This window comes from Hippoglossus stenolepis, chromosome 8 (genome assembly GCF_022539355.2).
Source record: "Hippoglossus stenolepis isolate QCI-W04-F060 chromosome 8, HSTE1.2, whole genome shotgun sequence".
NCBI lineage: Eukaryota > Metazoa > Chordata > Actinopteri > Pleuronectiformes > Pleuronectidae > Hippoglossus > Hippoglossus stenolepis.
In genome coordinates, this window is record NC_061490.1 from 6,348,474 (window position 1) to 6,369,651 (window position 21,178).

Here is a 21,178-nt window from a genome sequence, read left to right on the forward strand (position 1 = left end):
GAGTTAAGACATCACCAGTGACTCCATTGGTTGTATTTTATCAATCAAAGGACTAAAATGCACAGAGCAAGTTTTATAGATCTGTTCAAATTTACTTTTTGTGTCCCATTCATTTTAATGACCAGGTGGGCTTACACTTTTGCAGATTGCTATTACAATGGCAGATTTGCCAGGAATGAGAGAACACTTCTCTGCAGAGAACAAAGGATTTGTTTAAATATCATATGTGTAGGGCCAAGAGTGATCAAATAAGTAATCATTTGTTATTACTGCTGCACGGTCAGGATTGAGAAAAAGAGTTAATAGACGTGTTGTGCATCCGCCAGTTTTAACACGTTTTCTTAATAATGTGTCCTCAAATAAACAGTGAAATGTGGGGGTTTGATCGGAAAATTTAAATTATGTTGGTCTGAAACAAGCAAAGACACTGACATTGTACTTTGTGCCACTTTGTGCTGTGTGTAAGACATGGCCCTAATAAGGCCAGTTATATTTAGCAGTGGTTGACAGTGTGAGAGCAGATTGTTAGTTCACCGGAAAGATTAGCATGCTAACAAGACGTTAAAAATATTATTAGCTGCCATGTAACAGTATTTTATAGACCGAAATTATGTTAGAAATGTGTCTGCAGCATAGGCTTGTGGAGTTAGTGGAGAAATAGCAATGTCCAGTCATGTGCAACTTAAGATGGCGAAGGCTGTTTTACCAGATACTGCTTTACTTTATTTTACACACTTGAATGTGATGCTTAGTTAAGCATCTCCACTAAACTTTATTGTGGATAACAGAACAAAGAAGGGTGTGGTGTTTGTGCCTTTATTTGAGATAAGTTCCTTTGTAAGAAGATATGAAAATGTAAAATTAAAATGGACTTTAACTCTACAATTATTCTAAATATTGTAATTTAGAAAAATACTTTACACTTGTTGATTTTACTGGGATGCTTTCAATTATCTCAACTGAATTTGTCTTGTCATTACGGGTGTTTTCAACACATTATGTTATAGACAACAATGCCATTGACTTCTATACTTAAGTTATGTTTGATTGGATTCAACATGTGGAACAGCCGACTGATAATAGAACACAAACTAGATACTTGTTAATAGGTATTAACATTTCAAATGTTGAAAGTTGTTATTCCAGATCATTTCTATAAAAAATTGTTACAGAGGAAATCCTCGTTAGATCTGAAATGGTAAAAAAAAGTACATTAATGAGGACATTATTTACAGAAGCAATAAAATCAGACAGTGTCCCAGCTTCAAAACATGTTGATGATCTCCAGAATATCTCTAATTCTACCAGTACTGACTGTCAATTTAAGCACCAGATTTACTTATAACTCTATTCAGAATAATAACACACTGAGTTTGCATCCTTCTTAAACAGCTAGATTCAACTCAGATACACTATCAAACCCACAATGGCAAACAAAAAGGAATAATTATTGCAGACTTCCAAAAGTAACTCTTAAGCATGAATTTTAAAACCCATTAATGACAATAGTTGAGCTTCTTTAAAACAGTTTAGAGAAGCTTGATGCAAGAAGTAATCATCATAGTTAAAAACTCTCAAATCTGGCGTTCCTCCAAAGGCTTTGGAAACTGAAGTTATTAAGCCTCTCCTCAGCAAGAGCAGTCTCTGAGTCAGTTACTAAACTGAATAACATTTGGTTTATATCAAATGAACCATTCAGATGATTTATCAAACTAAGGTAGGTACCATTTCTTTTTTAAAGATGATTATCGGACATTAGGATATTTTTTGTAATGCTAAACTATCTCTTCAATAACTGTCAGTCAGGATTGCAGCCCCAATAAAGCACTGAGACTGACTAAATAAAGGTGCTTAATGACATTATATTAAACAATGACTCAGATTAAGTCTTCAGCTATTGTTAGACTTTATAGCCACCATGACCCATTGCTTTTTTTTTACAAGGATTATGAAACTGGCTGGGACTCTCTGGCACTTAAATTGGTTCTAGTCATATCTTCATGACAGAAAGAACTTTGTCTCTATTGTCAATCCAAGCAGATTGCAATAACCTGTGAGACTAGACAAGGGTCCATCTTGGGACCTCTCTTATTTAGCCTCTTTATGCCTCTACTTTGGCCACATTATACAAAATAATATGGTCCCTTTCATTGTGTTAGTGCATGGAATCAAATCACGTCTGCGACTAAGAAGAGAGGAGACAGAGGTAATTGTCTTTGGAGCTCGGAAAGAAAGACAGAATGCAATAATCTGGTTTAGGGATTTCAAAAGAAAACTCCAACTTGAGGGCAACACTGCTGCCAGGCTCCTGATGAATACTGGGAAAATTGACCACATCACATATGATACGGTTGTGCCACATGAACCTTTCAGAACCCTTCTTACAGATAAATAAAGATGGAAATACAATGCTTTATCTGCCAATAACCCTTGATATTTAGGCTTAGAGTAATTAAGAATGTTGTGAAACATACTGTCCTCAGTTTTATTACGTATTACACAGAGTTAATATGTAAATACAAATTGTCTACTGTTGCCCACATATACCTGTATGAACCCCAGAGAAGAACGTATCAAGAATCAAGATTTGGCTCCAACTAGAGGTTGGATCCAAGCCCAGTGGGATGGGCTCACACAACAAATTAAAATTTTTGCTCTCAGGTTTTGTTCAGTTATGTCAGCCAAGCAGATCCAGCACAAACCAATACCTTGGTGTACAAGTGTGTTATTAGGATAAGTAGGCAAACTGTGGCCATGGTAACAACAACTGCGTGACAGTGCTTCAGTTTACATTAACTCCATCAGCCAAAGGTTGGATTAGGACCGAAATATGTGGCCCAAGCTGCAATCTAATGAGTATAATGACATCAAATCACACACAGTCAGCGACACTGATGCAACTCCATGTCAAATGATGCCAGCAAAGTTTCCAAACCCCTGCATGCACACTTCTTACTGACAAATATTACCGGAAAGCCTGTCTATTCAGACCGTCACAATGGTTTTGCTGTAAGAAACCCCAGTGTGTACCGCTACACCTCCAAACATGTGCAAACACAGACACACAAACACACCTGCTTCAGGATCCCAGCCGCCATTTCATGGCCGCAGTCAAAGATGATGTGGAACTCCTTCCCCCTCTTCATCTCCTTTAAGAGCGGCTTGGCGTCCTTAGTGTCTGCAGGCAGCTGTCGAATCTTTAACCGGATGTTGTACCGGGACGGCGCCTTTATAAGTTCTTGCAACCGAATAAGACCTGTAGAGAAATACACAAAGGAAAACACTGTAATTTGATACTTTTTTTTGCCTTGAGAGTCGTTGCTATTTGAAAAATGAGCCCAGCTGCAATCAATACAGTCCTGCTCCCACGAGGGCAATACATTTCAACTGAGAAAATGTCAAGATATACTGTGTGTGACAACCACTCCTGATGCATGTGGCAATGTTGGTGTTTTAAATTAGAGTGAGGATACGAGAGCTGCAGTGATATATATATATATATATATTGGTTTTCACTTCATTTTTAACAAAATCCACTTTTCTAATAAACTCTCACCTGCCCTCTCCAACTGTTCTGTATCCTAAACACAATATTTGTCTGCGTGTCTTTCCATGTCCTCTTTCCCTTTGTCCTTCTTACCCACAATGCACCGAAACAATCTGTATCGCACTGCTCAGTGTCAGCAGACCTTGATCCTACTATAGGAATGTTCTCACAAATACAACCGAACGGAGACATATATCAATACTGCACATTACCTGACATTCATCATACATGATATTGATTCTGTGCTCACTATCGATCCCTCTCTTCCTCACTGCTGTGTGTAGGACACGTGGGAAGTCAACCTTGCTGTGGGAAATTGACAGGGACTTCAGCTGAAGCAGAAACATCTTAATTTTGACAGATAAGCTTCTACTGTGATATCCACGTATTTCTCCCCTCAGTAGCTGATCAATCATGTCTGTGTTCCAGCTGAAGAATATGCAAATGTCAGATGCAGGCAGAGCCAGACATTTATGTAGAATGGATTTTGTGGGGCTGTGCTTTTTTTTTTCCTGATGCAAGCTTTTCCCCGTTGAAATGAAGGTTATTTTTCAACATATCACATGATTTTGTTTGCTTGATGAATGCATGTTTTCTGTAGATTGTTAAAATGACTGTCCTCTGTAGACAACAGCATCCGTCTGTTGTTCAAATGCCTCAGCTCAACATTTGTTTACTTGACAAAACCCTGACTGATGTCAGAAGCAATGGTGGAAATGCTAATGGGAGGACGTCAGGGTGGGTGTTTGGACAGAGAATGGGTGCGACATAAAAGACCAATGCTGATTTCTTCTTCCAATGACCATCACGTGTTGTGTTATCCATGACGAAGTAGCTTTTGTGGTGATGGATCAGAAAAGAGCTGTTATCAGTCCATAACCATCATTTGCATTTTGTAAGGCACCATGCTTCTTTCCCATTGCCCTCAGAGCCACACAACCCACACCAGCCTACCGTATATACAGCAATATTAAGTTAAATGTTATGATCACATTCTCAGTCACCCAGAACAAAAACTAGATGGGGTCCTGCCAGTTTACAGAACAATATTAAAATAAACGAATGAGCATAATCAAATGTGCTATTACACTAAATCCGTTCATTTAAAAAGAGCTAATTGTTACACTGCACAAAGTGCATGTGAACCTGATGTTGACGTGGGCAGATTGTGTTCTGCTGGAAACTGTTTGGAAACAGCAGAGTTAACCCGAGGGTTTGAACTCATAACCTTAGACTACTACTTAAGTTATGACCTCAATGACCTACCTGCCAGATCAAAGGGCTTTACAGTACAGTTTATTTCCATTCACTCACTCATACAGTGCATCTATGGGCAGCACTAGGGGTTCAGTATCCTGTCCAAGGACACTTTGCCATGCAGATGGGGAAGACTGGGATCAAACCACTGACCTTCTCTACCCCCTCAGCCACAGCTGTTGTTTGCCACCTCCAACTTAATTTGCTAACTACTTTAAATACTACTTAAATAATACGTTTTTTTCAATAACACTATGAATAGAACTTCTTAAATGAATTCAAAAGACAGTATTAACTGAACTATATTACTGTGATTCTGCTCGTGGTTAATTTGAAAACTGATCGCGAGTATCAATCAAGCCAGTGTTTATCATGAGTGAATTCCCACTGACTGGACCAGATGCTATTTTAAATACTAGCCAAGTCTGAGTCCTTACATCTACAAACACATACATCAGTCTAAACCAGCGCAGCAGTCTCCTGTGTCTCTGCCCACAGCCCACCGTCCCCAGCTGTTTGGCCCGTGGCATTATTTGCTTACTTCCTGCTTCCAGATGAGTGCACAGCACTGTGGGAAACCAGCCTGCAGTCTGCTGGAGTGTCGGCATCGAGGCGCTGGTGTTCATTAAATCAAACACTCTGTTGCACATTGATGATGATATCCACAGAGTGTTGACCTGTGAGACACTGGCAGCGATACATTTTCCATTGGATGACAAAGTAACTCCTCAGCTGCGCCTCACAACATGTCAGCTGGACACAGAGACAGTACTCCCTCCATTATAAACGAACCAGACTCCAGAGGCTTCACGTGGTGTCAGAGAGCTCGGGCTGGGCCAACTATGTCTATAAATGTTCATGTGCACGTCGAAAAATAGTAATTGATGCACGTGGCAGACGTCCCAACATGCGTCACAGTGAAACAGAAAACAATCAAAACCAATAAAACAAAAGCCAGTCAAACAAATGGATTGTTGGAACCTTTTGAAAGGTATCCACACATTGTAGGTCCAAAGGGTGAGAGTTCCAACATGTGTGGAGCTCTTCCAGCATGACATGTCTTAGTTTGATATACATCATCTTTCAGGTTTACAATGTCTTTAAATCCGTCTCAGTATTTACCTGTGCAAGGACTTTACCTACTTGTCACAGAGATAATTCTGATGTCCTTATAAGATTGAATTAGCTTTTTACGTAGATCAATTTAATTATTGTAAATGTTGAGGTTTCCTCATTTCATTTAAAGCTCCCACATTTCCACAAAGACCGACGAACAAATGAACTTGCTGTCCACAACGGTAGCAGAAAGGCTGTGCAGGAAGCATCCGTTCTTATTTTACTGGCAGTCGAATCTATTATTTAGTTATTGATTTATTTTGACAAATGTACACGTTTTGGCACCTTTCATTCCAATATATCTCACTGTCTGTCTGGACAAAGAGCCAGAGGTTTGAGGACAACAATCTCAAAAAAGTATGTGAATCAAAAATGAATTACAACTTAGTTTGTATATTTTACACCAGTAACTCATCTCAGCACTTGGACTTAAGCTGCACAACTTTAATGATATTCACTTTAGGCCAGTTCATGTTATTTTAAGAATGTTGAAGAAAGAACTGGCATATTTTCTTCAGAAACTCTTTCACAAGTCTTTCCAGTCAGTGGCATCTTATTTGCAGAACATAACAGATGGACGGACACTTGGACAGATGGACCCATGCTGATCCATTTAGTCAGTCCCATGATATCACTGGTGTGGCCACCAGTCAATTCTTGACATGCCCAGGAAGAGCTTTTCCAACGTAGTTCACACTTTTTGGGACCTAGAGAGACGAACTGAATTTTACCTGACTTCATTTGCTTGTATACAAGAGAGCAGGTCCGTCTGACATGAGTCCAAACTCCTATGAATGGTTGATGATGCATGAGCTGTGTGAGGAGAAAATCTGCCTCCGATGCCGGAGCAGCAATCTCTGTTTTACGGCTAGTTAGTCAACGTCGATAAAAGCAGCACATCTGACTGCTGCACTCGCTCATCACCTGTCCGAGCACCTCTCCACCTCTTCCTCTCACTCTTAAAACATCTCTCCTTCTGTTCTGCACGAGTGTCAGCGCTGATCAGTATTGACAGTGCTTAATGTGCAGCGACTGTTCCAGGATCCATATTTAACTCTGCATGAATATTTTATTCCCTCTAAGCGTTTATTACGCTGCTGTCTGGGAGTCTCCTGAGCGTAAAACAGTTCACAGCCCGCCTGTGATAAATATCCCTGCGTGGGAACAGCCCCTCCAGCTTCCAACTCCCTCTTGAGTGGATCGCTGGTGACAGGGAAGAAAAGTTCCTTTTACTGGGCTGCTCAATCACTATCTGCCACATGGACGTTTAAGTGATTTCCCCCAGATGGCCAATGCACAGCGTTGCATGATGGGAGCAATGGTTGAGGAGTCATTGAGCTGTAGACTCCTGGGTTCAAGGTTAATTGGATCCTCGCCACATCAGATGGCTTATTTATGTTCAATTAAATGCATGGAACATGGAGAAAGATTAAAGCAGGCCCACAGTCTAAGAGCCGTTCAAGAGTGGGGAGGCCGAACATGCAGGCTGCTGTTCCTTCATTATGAATAGACCTGCGGGTCTAAATGTGGGCCGGTCACAACAATAATAATTGTCTTTGTTATGAGCTACATCGGAGTTCTTCCGGCTTGAAATCACTTGTGCTGGTAAAGAGCCCATTCCCAAACACAAAAGTGTTTTTCTGCAGTTAACTCTGACTTTCACATATGTACTCATGGTGCAGGAGATATAAACAGTTGTTCTTCTGCCACAAAATGAGTTCAAAGTAATTAGTGTGGAAATGAGAGCAAATATCTTAAGTAGTAACAAATCAAATCATGTATTAATACGGGTGGAGCACAAAAAACTAGGCCGTCTCAGTGGACCCCATTCTCCTCTTCATACATCCATTCTCACACATGAATTAATTCAACCAGCAACTGAACACATGCATCTGGAGCGGTGAGAAGGTTCATAGCATGTTCAAGCATTTAAAACAGCATATCTGATGAATTGAATTCAAGCACATATCAGCCATACCTTTCTTTCAACATATTTTAGAATTGTTCCGTTTACTGTGGAATTGTAATTTTTCAGTGAAAGATTTATGGAAACTGAAATACTTGTATCAAATCCACATTTCACACGATCAGATATAATAATAATCAAAATGAAGGTAATCATGGCATTGACACTATTATGAAAATGTTTATAAGTTGTAATCTAGGTCATTTTTTAAATGTATTGTGACTCGTAACAGTCAACTAAAAGCAGAAGGAGCTCCTTCTCAGTGATGTTGTACTGTGTTAGGTGGATATTAAGAAAATTGTACTTTCTTGATTCCTGTTGTTCTGGGTTTGTACCCTCATGGTTGAATGTAATGTAATGTAATATTATGCACTGTTCACCTGGAGATGGATGCATTAAATACAGGTAATAAAATAAAATAAATTACAAAGACAACTGCTCTTTTTGCAAATAACTAGCTCAGGACTGTTGTTTCCTACATGTCCTCCTCAGAGAGTTAACAGCTTCATGGTTATATTCAGTGTAGAGAGACAGTAATGTAAGATTACATTTCTAGTTGATAGTTTGTAACTGGACATTGCACTGCACTGCATTCTCCCCTCTCCAGTTCTCATTTTCAGTCTGTCCTAATATTCTGTTAAAGTCCCCACCTCTTCTCTAACTGTTGATTAGCTCACTTCATTCCATCTGTTGGGATGTGATGTTATTATTCATGATGACAGAACCCAGAAACATTTGTAAAATTGTCACTGATGGAGGTTGATTTTCAATTCTAAATTGCGTAATGGCCTTTGGGTGTTTATACTGACACAACTGTAATTGGTTTTGTTAGTGACTAAGTAGGTTTTCTAATGGGAAGCAGCTGAAAAATAGTCGGACTGGACAACACTATCCAAATGTCCACACACTCAAAGGAACAAAAACATAAGACAATGGTACGAGTACAGGAAGCATCACAGCTGCTATTAGCATTCCAGCCCTGCAACAGTGGGATTAGCTCGGTGAATAGAGAAGAGTCAGTGAGCCCTTCTCTAAACAGGCTGTTGAGTGGTAGTGGAGCGTATGATGGGACTGGGACTGCTGGTGTGGATGCATGCACGCACACACACACACACACGCATGCACGCACACAAACACACACACGTGGAATTGAAATAGATTAAAGGAGTGGTTTTACGACTCAATCTGAACCACAATGAGAGGACTAGGACACGTTGGTAGAATACATATACAATCTTTAACAAGGGACAAGGCATATTCTTTTGTCTTATTATGCTATAGAAATGATAAATATTCAAATAGACAATGCTTCCATTTACCTCAACTACAAGGAAAACCCAGCCATTATATAATACAGGTTTTTATTGGAGTGAGCTGTTATTCCTAATTTTCCATGAATGTAATATTTCCCCTTGTTTAATTGCTGTTGAAGCTAGTGATGTGTTACAGGTGCTACAATTTAGGTAATAGTATTAGTTACCCTTGTGTTACAACTTCTCTTTTATTACCCTACTGATAAGAAATCCAACATCTCCTGATTCATTTTGTAATTGTTGTGCATGTGTCACCAAGCAGAAAGCTAACCTAGATGGTGCATGAGTGGTCACTGATCGAGCGACGAGTCACTTCCTGCACATGTAGCCTGCTGTTGCGTAAAATGCTGAATTTAACTACACAAATTCTTTGTCATTCTGATGACGACTCTGTTGCTGCAATGTAGTCATCTCGGCAGATGCTGTGGTGTGATGGCAAAGTATCTATGTCAGGATAAATAGTATTTAGTCTTTATAACCTTGTTTTTCAAATGATCACTGTCTGGCAGTGGAAATCGGCCTAGATGCAGGTACAGGATGTGAGCTAGAGACTTCATGCTGGCATTGAATATACTCCAATCAATACTGCTCTTTAAATTAATAAACATAGGGATAGTGGAGTGAAGACAAGTGAGAGGATAAGAAAGTGCACTCAAAGGACTATGTTATTACGTGTTATATATGTGTCATATATATGTCAATCAGTGTTGCCTTCTCAATTGTTAGTTTGCTAAATTAATCAGGAATATTTTAAAACTACTTTTGTCTTTTTCCCTTCAAGATGCATCATCCATAAAGCACCCTGTCTGACCATACAGGTGATTATATCTGCTTTCAGCTGAGAAACCAAGACTGAAGCTTGTCTTTATCAAAAAGAATAAAATTCTCCTGCTTTATTTTTCAATACACAATTGACAGCAGTGTAGATTTACAAAGTAGTGAGCTGCCAGAGATGGATGTTTTTCCCATCAATTACACCAGTCCAATTGGAAAGTTCTACTTTTCCAAGAACATTTCTTATATTCCTCTCCAGACATCCTCAGTTGGACTTGGCATGAGGGTTCCAGTCCACACATGTCCTGATATCCTGTGTTGGGGGACGAGGCTCTCTGCTAAGCAGAAGCTGAATATGAGGTTGGTTGTGGATTATCCCAGAAGGTATTTGCATAGAAAAGTGGAGAAATACTAAGTCTGTAAACATGAGTTTGTTCATTTATTTGTTTCACATTTACAGGGGCAGATTGCAAAGCAAGGCGGAATCAATCCGACTCAGATATGTTAAGTGGCATAGAAAACAGCTTCTTCCCAGTGGGTCTGGGGCAACAAGCCAGCTGGACCGGAAGTGTGCCTCCCTCATGTCCTTTCTGTTGTTGCCAAACAGAAGGTTAGTCCTTTTTTGTTGGTATTGATTACATTACGATTTTAAAGCCAGCTACAAGAAACATTATTTTATTTAAATCACTTTTCTTACATCTGGCACAGCTGGCAATTAGGAGGCATTTGAGTGAGGTACAAGTTCTACTAAACATAGAGAAACAGTAAATTAGAGATTACAATACTATCAATGTTGGTAAATAAAAGGTAAATGACAATAGGCAACGTACCCATGGCAATTCTTCTTTCCTGGTCCTGATAGCCCCCTTCAACTCAACGCTTCCTATATGTGCTCAGGGTGCCACTTAATGCAGCAGCCATGTGCTTCCAGCTTTAGGCCTACTTTACATGCCCTAAAGGCTCAAATATCAGAGAACTCTGTGTTCTTTATGTTAGAGATGTGTAACAAATGTAATGTCCCCTCACGGACTGACACTAATCGGGCCCTTAAGGGGAATGTACTGCCAGTGCGGTGGAATTTTCACACCGACACCCAAAGCAGTCCAGGGTTACACAAACATCAGGGGAGCACTCCCCCATTATCCCACCCATTGTTGCCCTTACTTGCTCTTTGATCATCATTGTAGGTATAGAACTGAGAATTAGGTGCAAAAAAATGTGATGAGCCTATTCACTATCATTACACTCACACTAATCTACCCACAGTTCTGTTCGCACCGCCACACATTATTTTCAGTTTCACTTTGAAATGAGTGAAAACTCACTAATGGTTGTTTGCTGAAGGTATAATTGCATTTGGGAATGCAACAGGGATTAGAAGCTGGAGTCACAACTGGAAGGGATTTGTTGCTATTATTTACACTAATGCATCGGCAAAGTGTGATTAAAAAGCTATTGCTAATAATTTATTGCACATTCTATAACATGAATTCCATCATTACACCATTTCACATCAAAGTCAGTACTGTTACTCAGTTGGTCTACTTTGTTGCTGTTTTAAGTCGTGTTAAGCTACTGTCACTGAAAGTCTAAAACTGAAACATAACCTTACAGGCCAATGTTCCATTTCACAGACAGGGACTTAAAGTTTTTCTCCATTAGCACAGCTGGTGAAAAAGATGCATTCCGTTCCTGGCCTTTAGTCTTTCGTGTTGATTAAGATCCAACGTTTTTCTGTTAGAAATGTCTAGACTTTGACAGGTTTAGAAACAAAGAGACTCTAGCACATTACTCCACTGTAAAGTGATCTTGTGAAAAGCCCAGTGTGCTTCGGTAATGCAGTCTAAAACAAGGGCAAGCTAGAGGAGATATTCAAAAAACAGACAAAACTAGTGGCCATTCGCCTGTGTTCATCAACATTAATCTGTTGAACTAATGTGAATAATAGAAGTGTCATTATTCTTTATATTAATTAGGAGTGAATTGTGAATCTTGTCCTGAGGGCATACAGTATTTTGGCCTTGTCTTCTGCAGAACAAATTATGACTCTACTGCTTGTACTGCTTTGACTATACTTACCAGAATCAGCCAACGGCTAATATGACAACTGCTGTTCCAACAATAGTGCTATACAGCTACTGGCATTGCCGTCAATTATACTTTTTCTACTGCTACTAATATTACGAGCAACATTGCCTCATCTTTGCCACTATTTCTCTTAGTTTGACGCCTCTAAGCTTCTAATTCCCATTAACGTCCCACCAGGATTTAACACAGAGCAGACAAGCCCACCCTCTAAATACCAGCTTAGCTTGTCAGACATGGCTCTTAATCATTTTCATGCATCTCTCAAATGACCACTTTGGCATTACACCATGCAGTCATCCGTATTACTTGTAGTGGACATGCTGTCAGGCTGACCTTTCATCAAGCGCCACAGTCCCCACCACAATAAGAATTAAAGCAGGTGATGGATTATGGACTGTGGAAGTTTTGAAGAAAGCATACGGCTAAAAAAAAGGAACTGCATTTCCAGTGCATTATGATGTCAGAGCTTCAAATAAAGTTTCTTAGGCTTAGAAATAGAGTGAGAATAAAATAGTGCCGAAAAATAAAAAATGACCCTGAGCTGAGTCGCTGTGAATGGAGATGGGATTTGCTAACAGTAACACCCTGTTTGCTCTCCTCTGCCACCTCATGGATGGTTCCAGGATGCTGGTGCCATAGAAACCAGGGTACAAACAGAGACGGTTTGACGAGGTTGATATTCAGCCCAATGTCTGTGTGATTTGCGAGCAAAGAGTATTCTGCCCACCGAACACTTTGATCCAGTCTCAAATAACACAACAGCCCTCGGTCGGTTCCATGAAGGATACTGTGGAAGTTCAAATATTTCCTCAAGCTTTTGTTGACCTTTCCATTAGCGCAGCCAACGGGCCAAAACCTCCACAACAAAGAAATACCCAAACATCATTGGCAGATTACTTAGATATCCTAAAACACATTCATGCTCCTCTAGGTCATCAATCCATCTCAACTTAACATTCGCTAAATACGTTCACCTTTCCCTGCAGAGTGTTGCGATTGCCCCACTACAAGGAGGTTTCTCAGAACAGAAGTTCACTTTCATCCGGTTTCACAGTGAGATTTTACTTCATGTTTTGTCTTGTCAGGAGCAAGACAAAACATTATACAGGGTGACAACAGAAATCATTGAGGTGATATATGCCATAGAAACTTATGATTATGTTTGTTCTTTTTTCAATGGTTTGTTTTAAGACCCTCATTTGCAATGGAGGGAATCAAATTTATAATAAACTTTTTAAAATCTACAAACAACAAATTACTTCCCCTTTGTGTTTGTCACTCTGTTTCGACAGGACATTCAACAGTGGCAAACCTCCCCTTCATTGTTCATTTATTCAGCTGGTTCAACCGCTGCTTATCAACTCTATTTAGCTTTAGCCGAACTCTTCTATTTTCCTTGTAATTACATATTACATAATTCTTTCAATTGAACATTCTTTGAATTATAAGGAGGTTAAATACCAGTGAGAAATAGAACATTTCAAAATGAAATGATCATTAGGCCACTTGGTTTTACTCATTTTGTTGACATAAAAGCAATCATATTTAAATATATTGTGACTAAATAAATATAAAATGCATTCATATTCTTTCTTGAAATCCTTCAAGGCTGCTTAAACCTCACATTCTCAGAAAAAGTGAGGCTATTCTTCGGAGTCCACAGTGACATATCCAGTTAGACTTTTAGACTGAAAAATAGCAAAGCAGATAAGTCGCCTTTTGCGAAGCTCAAACTAGTGTAATTTCTTGAAAAGAAAAAGATTATTAAAATAGTTCCTGATAAATTGTTAATCGATTAATTGCTTATTCACTATAGCTGTACTTTAATTGGGTGTAATGATGAACTGTCTAGAAACTGAGGGATAACCTAATCTGAAACACAAAAGCAGCAGCCATGGCTGCCACGATGGAAGACTATTATATTTGGTCACACACAAGTGGAGATATGTTTAGGCTCCATACTGTGAACAGCCGAGAGAAGCAGTTCTTCCCGAGCGGGTGTTTTATTGTGTAGTAGCTTGTTCTCCCTTATGGCCTAATCAAACTTTGTAGCAGCAGCGGTAGTCGTGGTAGCAGCACGAGTGTTCCAGGTAGTTGTATGGATGTTATGGCTGGCTGGGAGAGCTATAACACATGCTGCTGCCATCGCAGTTTCGCCATTATGAAGTTGAGCTGTTAGAAGAGTCCCATTATGGTTATTGATTTGCTTGTTTGCTCCCCGCTTGGTGGAGAAACAGCATAAAGAGAGAAGTTGTTTCCCCTTTATTTTCCATTCCTGAAAAACAGACAGGGTTTAGGACGGGGGTCAACGGAAGAACAACCCATGAGAATTATTCGGTAATATAAATATTCTGCGGCAGAGACCTTGCCCAGGACGGCAGGCAGTGTGCTTTTTGTCCAGCAACAAGAACATTCTAATGAAATGGAATCCTGCCTGCACCTCTTCAAGGACTTCATTTAGATCAGATTTCTGTCTCCAGCATCAACGCTATCCATCCTCGCCATCAGGTCAGCAGTGCAAATGGCGACAATGAAAATTAGAGGCTGTTTGTAGGTCGAGCCGGACTCATTTCCTGTCACGAGACAGAAAATCAAGCCACTATTAACCCCATAGTGAAGCGGTTATGTCCACATCACGACTTAATTAACTGAGGTGAGGGGATCACTGACAGTTGATCCCTTGCTAAAGCTGCCTTAACGACCTACAATGCAAAGACCAGCACATACACACACACACGCACTGCAGGTGTGCACACACACTGTTCTACAGAAAGTGACTCACTCAAATACCACCGGTCTTATGTTCATGTAATACATTTCAATTGACTATATCTGACAAGAACTGGTTTTACAGCGGGTTCTCTCATTCATTTACAAATGCACATACTTACACATTTAAAGCTTTTTTGTTTGGTTTGCAGGTTTCTGGCACAATTCCATCGTTAAGGCAGGAAGGGGAATGTCAAGAGGAAGAATATACAAATACAATAAATCAAACTGTAGCGCCAGTATAAGAGCGAACGTCACCACCCCTCTCATCCCTGCATCTCCCGGCTCTGCAACACAGCCTTTCGCCTACATTCTTGTCATGTTTGATGTTCCAGCCAATGCTGGAATCGGGAGCTTGCCGGCCTGTGAGTCAGCCATATACTGTATAGTGACATCCTCCAGCAGCTTGAAGCCACAGTGTGAGGAGGAGAAGTAGACCAGAAGCACAGACAGCCACCAGCTCCCACCCCCAAACGTTGGCTCTCTGATTGTGAGAGGAACTTTAGAAGGGAAATATCTCTGCACTGCTGCCAAGATGTTCAATGGGTCTGGGTCTAAGAGGCCTTTGACAGCACCTCTCCAAATTAAGACACGGTGGAGCTTGTCCTTTGCCATTTCAGTAAAGTAAGGCATGTGTATTGTCGATGTAGATATGATGTGGAGGAAGAAGTATTAGTAAAAGTATCATTACCACAAAATAAAAACACAACAAAACGAGCCTTCAATGCCGCAAGAGGGAGCTGTGTGAAATTTAATAAAAGTTAAATGTCAGGGGATATAGATGGCCAGTTTGAAAAGACCAATATATGTTGTCTGGGCTGTAGCGATCACTGAAGACACCAAGATCCTGTTCACACTTGGCATTAATAAGTGTCCTGGGTCCGATTGTAGAACATGTGCCTAAGAACAGGACTTGTGGCAGGTAACCAGTGTGACGAATGTGATGGAAATATCTAGTGCTGGAATGAGGTTGAGGAAACTCTGATTTCTAAAGCAGAAGCACTTAATTCATGCACAATGCATCAAAGAAAAGAAAGATGAACAATTCAAATTAAATATTTAATGAAACACAATTCTAAAGGCTGTCCTGCGCAGAGTGTATTTATATGCATGGCCCAGACTCTCTGTCTGACTCTAAGAGACAAATTGACCATGAGATACAGCGACGCTGCCTGTTGCCATCCACCATTTAGGCAAGATCATAGCTTTCCTAGTGAACTACTGCTGATTGTAAATGACATTTGAGTGCGAGTTATGCACAGAGGCCTAATAAAGACCGAGTACAAAAAACTAAAGAAATAAGGACTGAGCCAATATGTTTAATGCTAGGACCCTAAAAGCAGTTAATAATCATCATCAGCATCATCATCATCATCATTATTATTTACACGTGTGCTTTCCCCACTGCAAAATGTCTTACATGAAACAGACCCACAATATATTAGTCACTTGAAGCACCAACAAACCTGCGGCCCAGCCACACAGGTGTCTGCACTTTGCATGGCTGTAAAGTGCTCTTGTGTGTGTGTGTGTGTGTGTGTGTGTGTGTGTGTGTGTGTGTGTGTGGCTCAACCCTGTTAGTTCTGTACCTGTTAAGATGGGAGTTTCCGTTCATATTGGTGTAAGTATGTTGGTATAATTCCAGAAAAGTTCTAACTAACTTCAACTGACCGCGGCTGTGGATCACAGGGTAAAGAGGTTTGTCCACTAAGCTGAGGGTCAGTGGTTTGATCCCTGACTCCTTCACTCCACGTGCCAAATTGAACTTAGACAAGATACTGAACCCCAAAGTCGCCCCTGACACATGTGCCGGTGGTGTGCAAAAGAAAAAGCAAAGCATAAAGTAGCACTGAATGAATGTGTGAATGTGGCTGGTAGTGTAAAATGCTTTGAGTGGTCAATTAGACTAGACAAGTGCTATAAAAATGCAGTCGATTTTCCATTCAACCAGAGCACACAGATTAGGTAACATGTGTGTAGATGTGCAGTTTGAATGTAACAGATGAGGTCAAATTAAACTAAAACACTTTGCTGCAACAGATGTAGTGAAGAAGAAGTGGTACATTATTTGCATTTACAGATTAGCCAAACAAACAGTTTGCTCAAAAGATCCATCACACTGTAGTGTTTAAGTGATGAAGACTGCCGACGTCATAGCACACAATTTTACTGAAGTTGCAATTGAATGTTGCTGAATTACGTTAAATGCGCTCATAGGCTGCTGCATCACATGCAGTACTGTTTCCTGTGGATTCCTTCTTTGTGAATCATCTGTGGGAAAAGACAGACTCTTCCACGAACAAAGAAAATTACAATGAAAGGAAACCAATACCAGAATACAAATCTGTCGCCGAGTAAAAATATGGTGTTTAATTCTTCATAAATCTTAAAGATTTGACATTAACAAAGAGAAAATCTATTTTGTTACTTTGTCTCATGCATTGTGAAAATGGCTGAGTGTCAGCCCTGTTACAGACTGGACCACTCTCCCACTCAGTCCATGCAGAGGTAGCCTCCAGTTCCTGCTGATGGTGCTCAGCCTTGTGAGGTCATGAACTGCTACATTGTAGATAGCTATTGGTCGATTTTCTTCATAATTTGGTCAAATGCTTGTTTGTAATCCAGCACATGCAAACATGATTGATTATCTGGCCTGAATGTTAAACACAGTGAACACACACTGCAGCTCGGTGAGCGAGGCCACATTGGTCCCAGTGTGTGTGTTGGATGGAGCTCAGGGAAGCCTGACAGCGTGTCTTCAGGCTGGCACACACCCTGACCCCTGGCATATGGTGCATGTACCCAGCCTGCTGGTTTATTTGTCGCCTGGTGACCTGGACTGTAATAATAGCAAGGTTTGAACAAGGACTCTTTCCCTGGGTAACAAGAAAAACTGTGTCTACTGCTGCCACACACTGTCTCACTTTAATGAAGTATGGAACATTTATAAATGGCAAAAATATTCAGCTTTAAATGGGGGGGAAAACTCAGTCTTCCACTACATATTAGTGTGGGTCAGGTATAAAACTGAACTGTGCAAAACATTAATCTTGTCTTCCAGGTTTTTTTGCTCTATGAAAAATGAATAAATGGAAAGTAGAAGGTCAGACCTCTGGTAACCTTCAGTTAGGCATTCATCCTTATAATTAGGCTATTTTAGAACAAACTAAGGAAACATTTTACCTAGTATTCATCAACAGTTACATTATCACTCGGAGCATCTTACCAAGCTGTCAAAGGCATTTAACTGACAGCATTGCTATGTTACCTGAGGGTTCATTGTTACAGACTGTAAAGGTAAAAAAAATAACTTTTTAAGAAAGTGCACCCGTGTTTCAATAAAATGGACTGAACCACATGAGATGCTGTTGTTGATGGTTATGCTTCTTTGCTGCATTTTGTTGTGGTTTTAATTACAAACAATGCCAGGGTGATTTAGAACTGTGTTCTCTCCCTGCTGGGGTTTCTCCTGGGATCTCTAAGGCCATGTAGGAACAACAGCTTGAACACCTGTACCATATTCACCATGTATGGGCTGCTCCACTCCTTAAATTGTCCCTAACGTGGCCATACCTCCAACCCTTGTGAAATCATTATAAAAATGTATAAATCTAGGATATATAAGCTTAAACATTTTACTAACTTCTAACTGATATCTTTTATCATGAAATTCCGGCACTTGTTTGGTAGTTTCTGGTAAATGTTACATTAATATTCATTCTCCTTTAGTTCATCTTTGTTTTTCATCAACTCCTGATTGCTCTTTACCTGCAAGCAGCTAGTCGCTAAATGTATCTGTTTATTAGTGCCAAACAGTCAATAGAGTGGGTTTCCGGAACTGTCTGTTGTGCCTGAAAGTTATGCTATCAGGGCAGTTATAGAGTAGACAGCAAAACAATATAGATTAATATTGACATGCAAGAAATTGGCTTCAAAAAAAGGCAAGAGGTATTTTATAGTCTTTCTAATTTGGTTGTCTTATCTATATTTCCCAGTTTCTGTATTTTTACATGCAATCCATGCCTCTTGTGTCAAATCGCTTAATATATAAAGGAAATACTAAAATATTTTTGAAAAATATCCTGATTTATGCAGTTTGAATCAGCGATGAGGACTAAACACTAAAAACCTCCTGGTGACATTAAGAGAGGACGGCTGGAATGAAACAAAAGGAGAACCATCAGTAAAAGTATTTGTGGACTTACCAGTGCTATCGTCATAAACCACCGTGACCGTCTTCCACTTAAAGAAGTGGACCAGGTCTAGGATGGCCCGACTGAGGGAGGAGAAGTCTGGGAAGAGGCTGACGTAGAAGATATCTCTATTGTCCGACACCTGGTGCTTCCACTTGGTCTGGATGTGTGGCACCCCCAGGGCATTGCAAATGGACTGGACTGCGTTGGCAGAGGAACTGTGTGAGGGACCGAAGATGGCTGCCACCCCCAAAGACAGCTGGTCACAGGCTAGAGAGGGAAACATTAGACTGGTTATTCATGTATTATACACATACTGTATATAGCAGAATTGATTTTTTCACTTCATCTGAAAAATTTGTCATTAGAAATTCTTCATTTTTTTTACTATTGTCAACAAATCTGACGTGCAGAGTGAAACCAACTATGAATGAATCCTCTGTGTATCCAAAGTCTTATTTACTTTCGTCATAAAGGCATTCAGTGTATTTGATGACTCGCTGGTAGCTGCCTCTGCTATAAGATTAGCTGTAATTAAATCCCCTGTTATACCTCTGCCATTATGTCACTCAGAGGATGTGGAGGAAGATTGATTTGCAAAGAGCCCTGACCTCAACCCCATTCAACACCTTCGGGATGAACACATGTAGCGAAGGTGCCAGGCCTCATAAGCCACCATCACTGATGCTCACTAATGCTCTGCTCTCGTGGCTAAATTGGATATATCCACTGATATTGATTACACAATCTCTATTGCATTACATTTTCACCACAACATTAAAAGATGTGACCAAGATCAATTTCAGCTTGCTGTCCTGGAACTGCACTCATAGGACGCGCAAAACAATCGCACAGCTTAGCATTAGCTCGAAAGAGAGTTGGTTAAATCGCTGAGACATAATATAATGGCGCGTAATTGATAAGAGACTTGAAATGTCAGTCGGATGCACACACGAAACTGCTAGATTATAGCACTTTATTGGCTGTCTCTGGGGGCCAAACAGGTCTTTGAATTACTGCCGCTGAGTCATTACCTGGAACCAATCAATTCCCTCTGTTTATATTTGAAGTGCTCATCCGTTCCTCCCTTTGCCTGATTATAATTGTCACAATCTGAGTCACTGCAGCTCGCATCCTCAATCGGGGAGGGGGAGTACATTTACAATGCAAAGCGACTCCGGTATACGTGCACAGATAGAGACACACATTTTTAATATATACACACACACAGAGAGCAGGCATAAGCATGCCAACACCGGAGGCAAGTCTGTGATTCAGAAACCCATAAATACCTTTCCTGGAGGCCTCAAAGCTGTCATAGATGTTTATCCTTTGGATGTCGTAGGTGAGCGTCGTGTTTGGCAGTAGGGTTCTGTTCCTGTTGATTGTGTTTAAAGCAAATTTAAAGGCTAGTTCCTCAGCACCCGATGGGCCGCTTTCAATGGACTCGAATATCCCCCCTGTCAAGGAAAGAGAGACAGCAGATTAGTAACTGGCCAGGATTAAACTGTTACTGCTTTCACAGTGGTAGTCATTTCAATCACAGAACAATGGCTTATACTCAGGAAAAAGGCATAAGGTGATCAAAAACAGGCGAGAGGCAGGCAACAGTCACAAATCCAAAAATCACAAGCAAATGTCCTCTATCTTTTAAAAACACTGGTATGTCTGCAGACAAAACAACCTGAGGAGCAAGCAAGATTAATAAAAAGGGTTTCTCAGCAGGAAGAGCAGGGACAGGAAACTAATCAGGTGGTGTGTAGTAGTGAAGTGACAAAGAACTAGAAACTGCAAAGACAGGACCTGTTAGCGATGTCAAAATAAAACAGGATGTTGCAGCCAAAAGTTTTATATAGATGGTTCACACTGTCACTTTTTCCACACAGTGTCATCAAACTCTCCTGAAAGTTCAAAAATCAGCGCTCGGACTCTCGTGATCATCACAGCTATGTTGGCCCAGCATTTACAACGATTTAAAAACAAAAAAAAACAAATATGACAACACCAATGTAATTTAAGGTGCAAAATCAAATCTAAAATCAAAGGTTTTTATTACTGGTGAGGTTACATCCTGCTATGTTACTTTTATTTGGCCATTACACAAAGAATGAAGACTAGAGGTGGTCAGCGCATGAACAAATGACTCATTTTCAAA

The 21,178-nt window shown here is 40.2% G+C and overlaps 1 protein-coding gene across 5 annotated transcripts in view; it reads right to left on the minus strand.

The window, feature by feature from the left end:
* The window catches only part of grik2 (glutamate receptor, ionotropic, kainate 2), a 231,719-nt gene that overhangs the window by 136,338 nt on the left and 74,203 nt on the right, over window positions 1–21,178 (minus strand). For all 5 annotated transcript variants that reach the window (XM_035164273.1, XM_035164271.1, XM_035164272.1 and 2 more), the window contains 3 exons: window positions 20,316–20,483; window positions 19,036–19,293; window positions 3,075–3,256 (listed from right to left, as the gene is read on the minus strand). In XM_035164273.1, coding sequence (XP_035020164.1) covers window positions 3,075–3,256; window positions 19,036–19,293; window positions 20,316–20,483 — 608 coding nt within the window. The remainder of the gene's footprint in view (window positions 1–3,074; window positions 3,257–19,035; window positions 19,294–20,315; window positions 20,484–21,178) is intronic.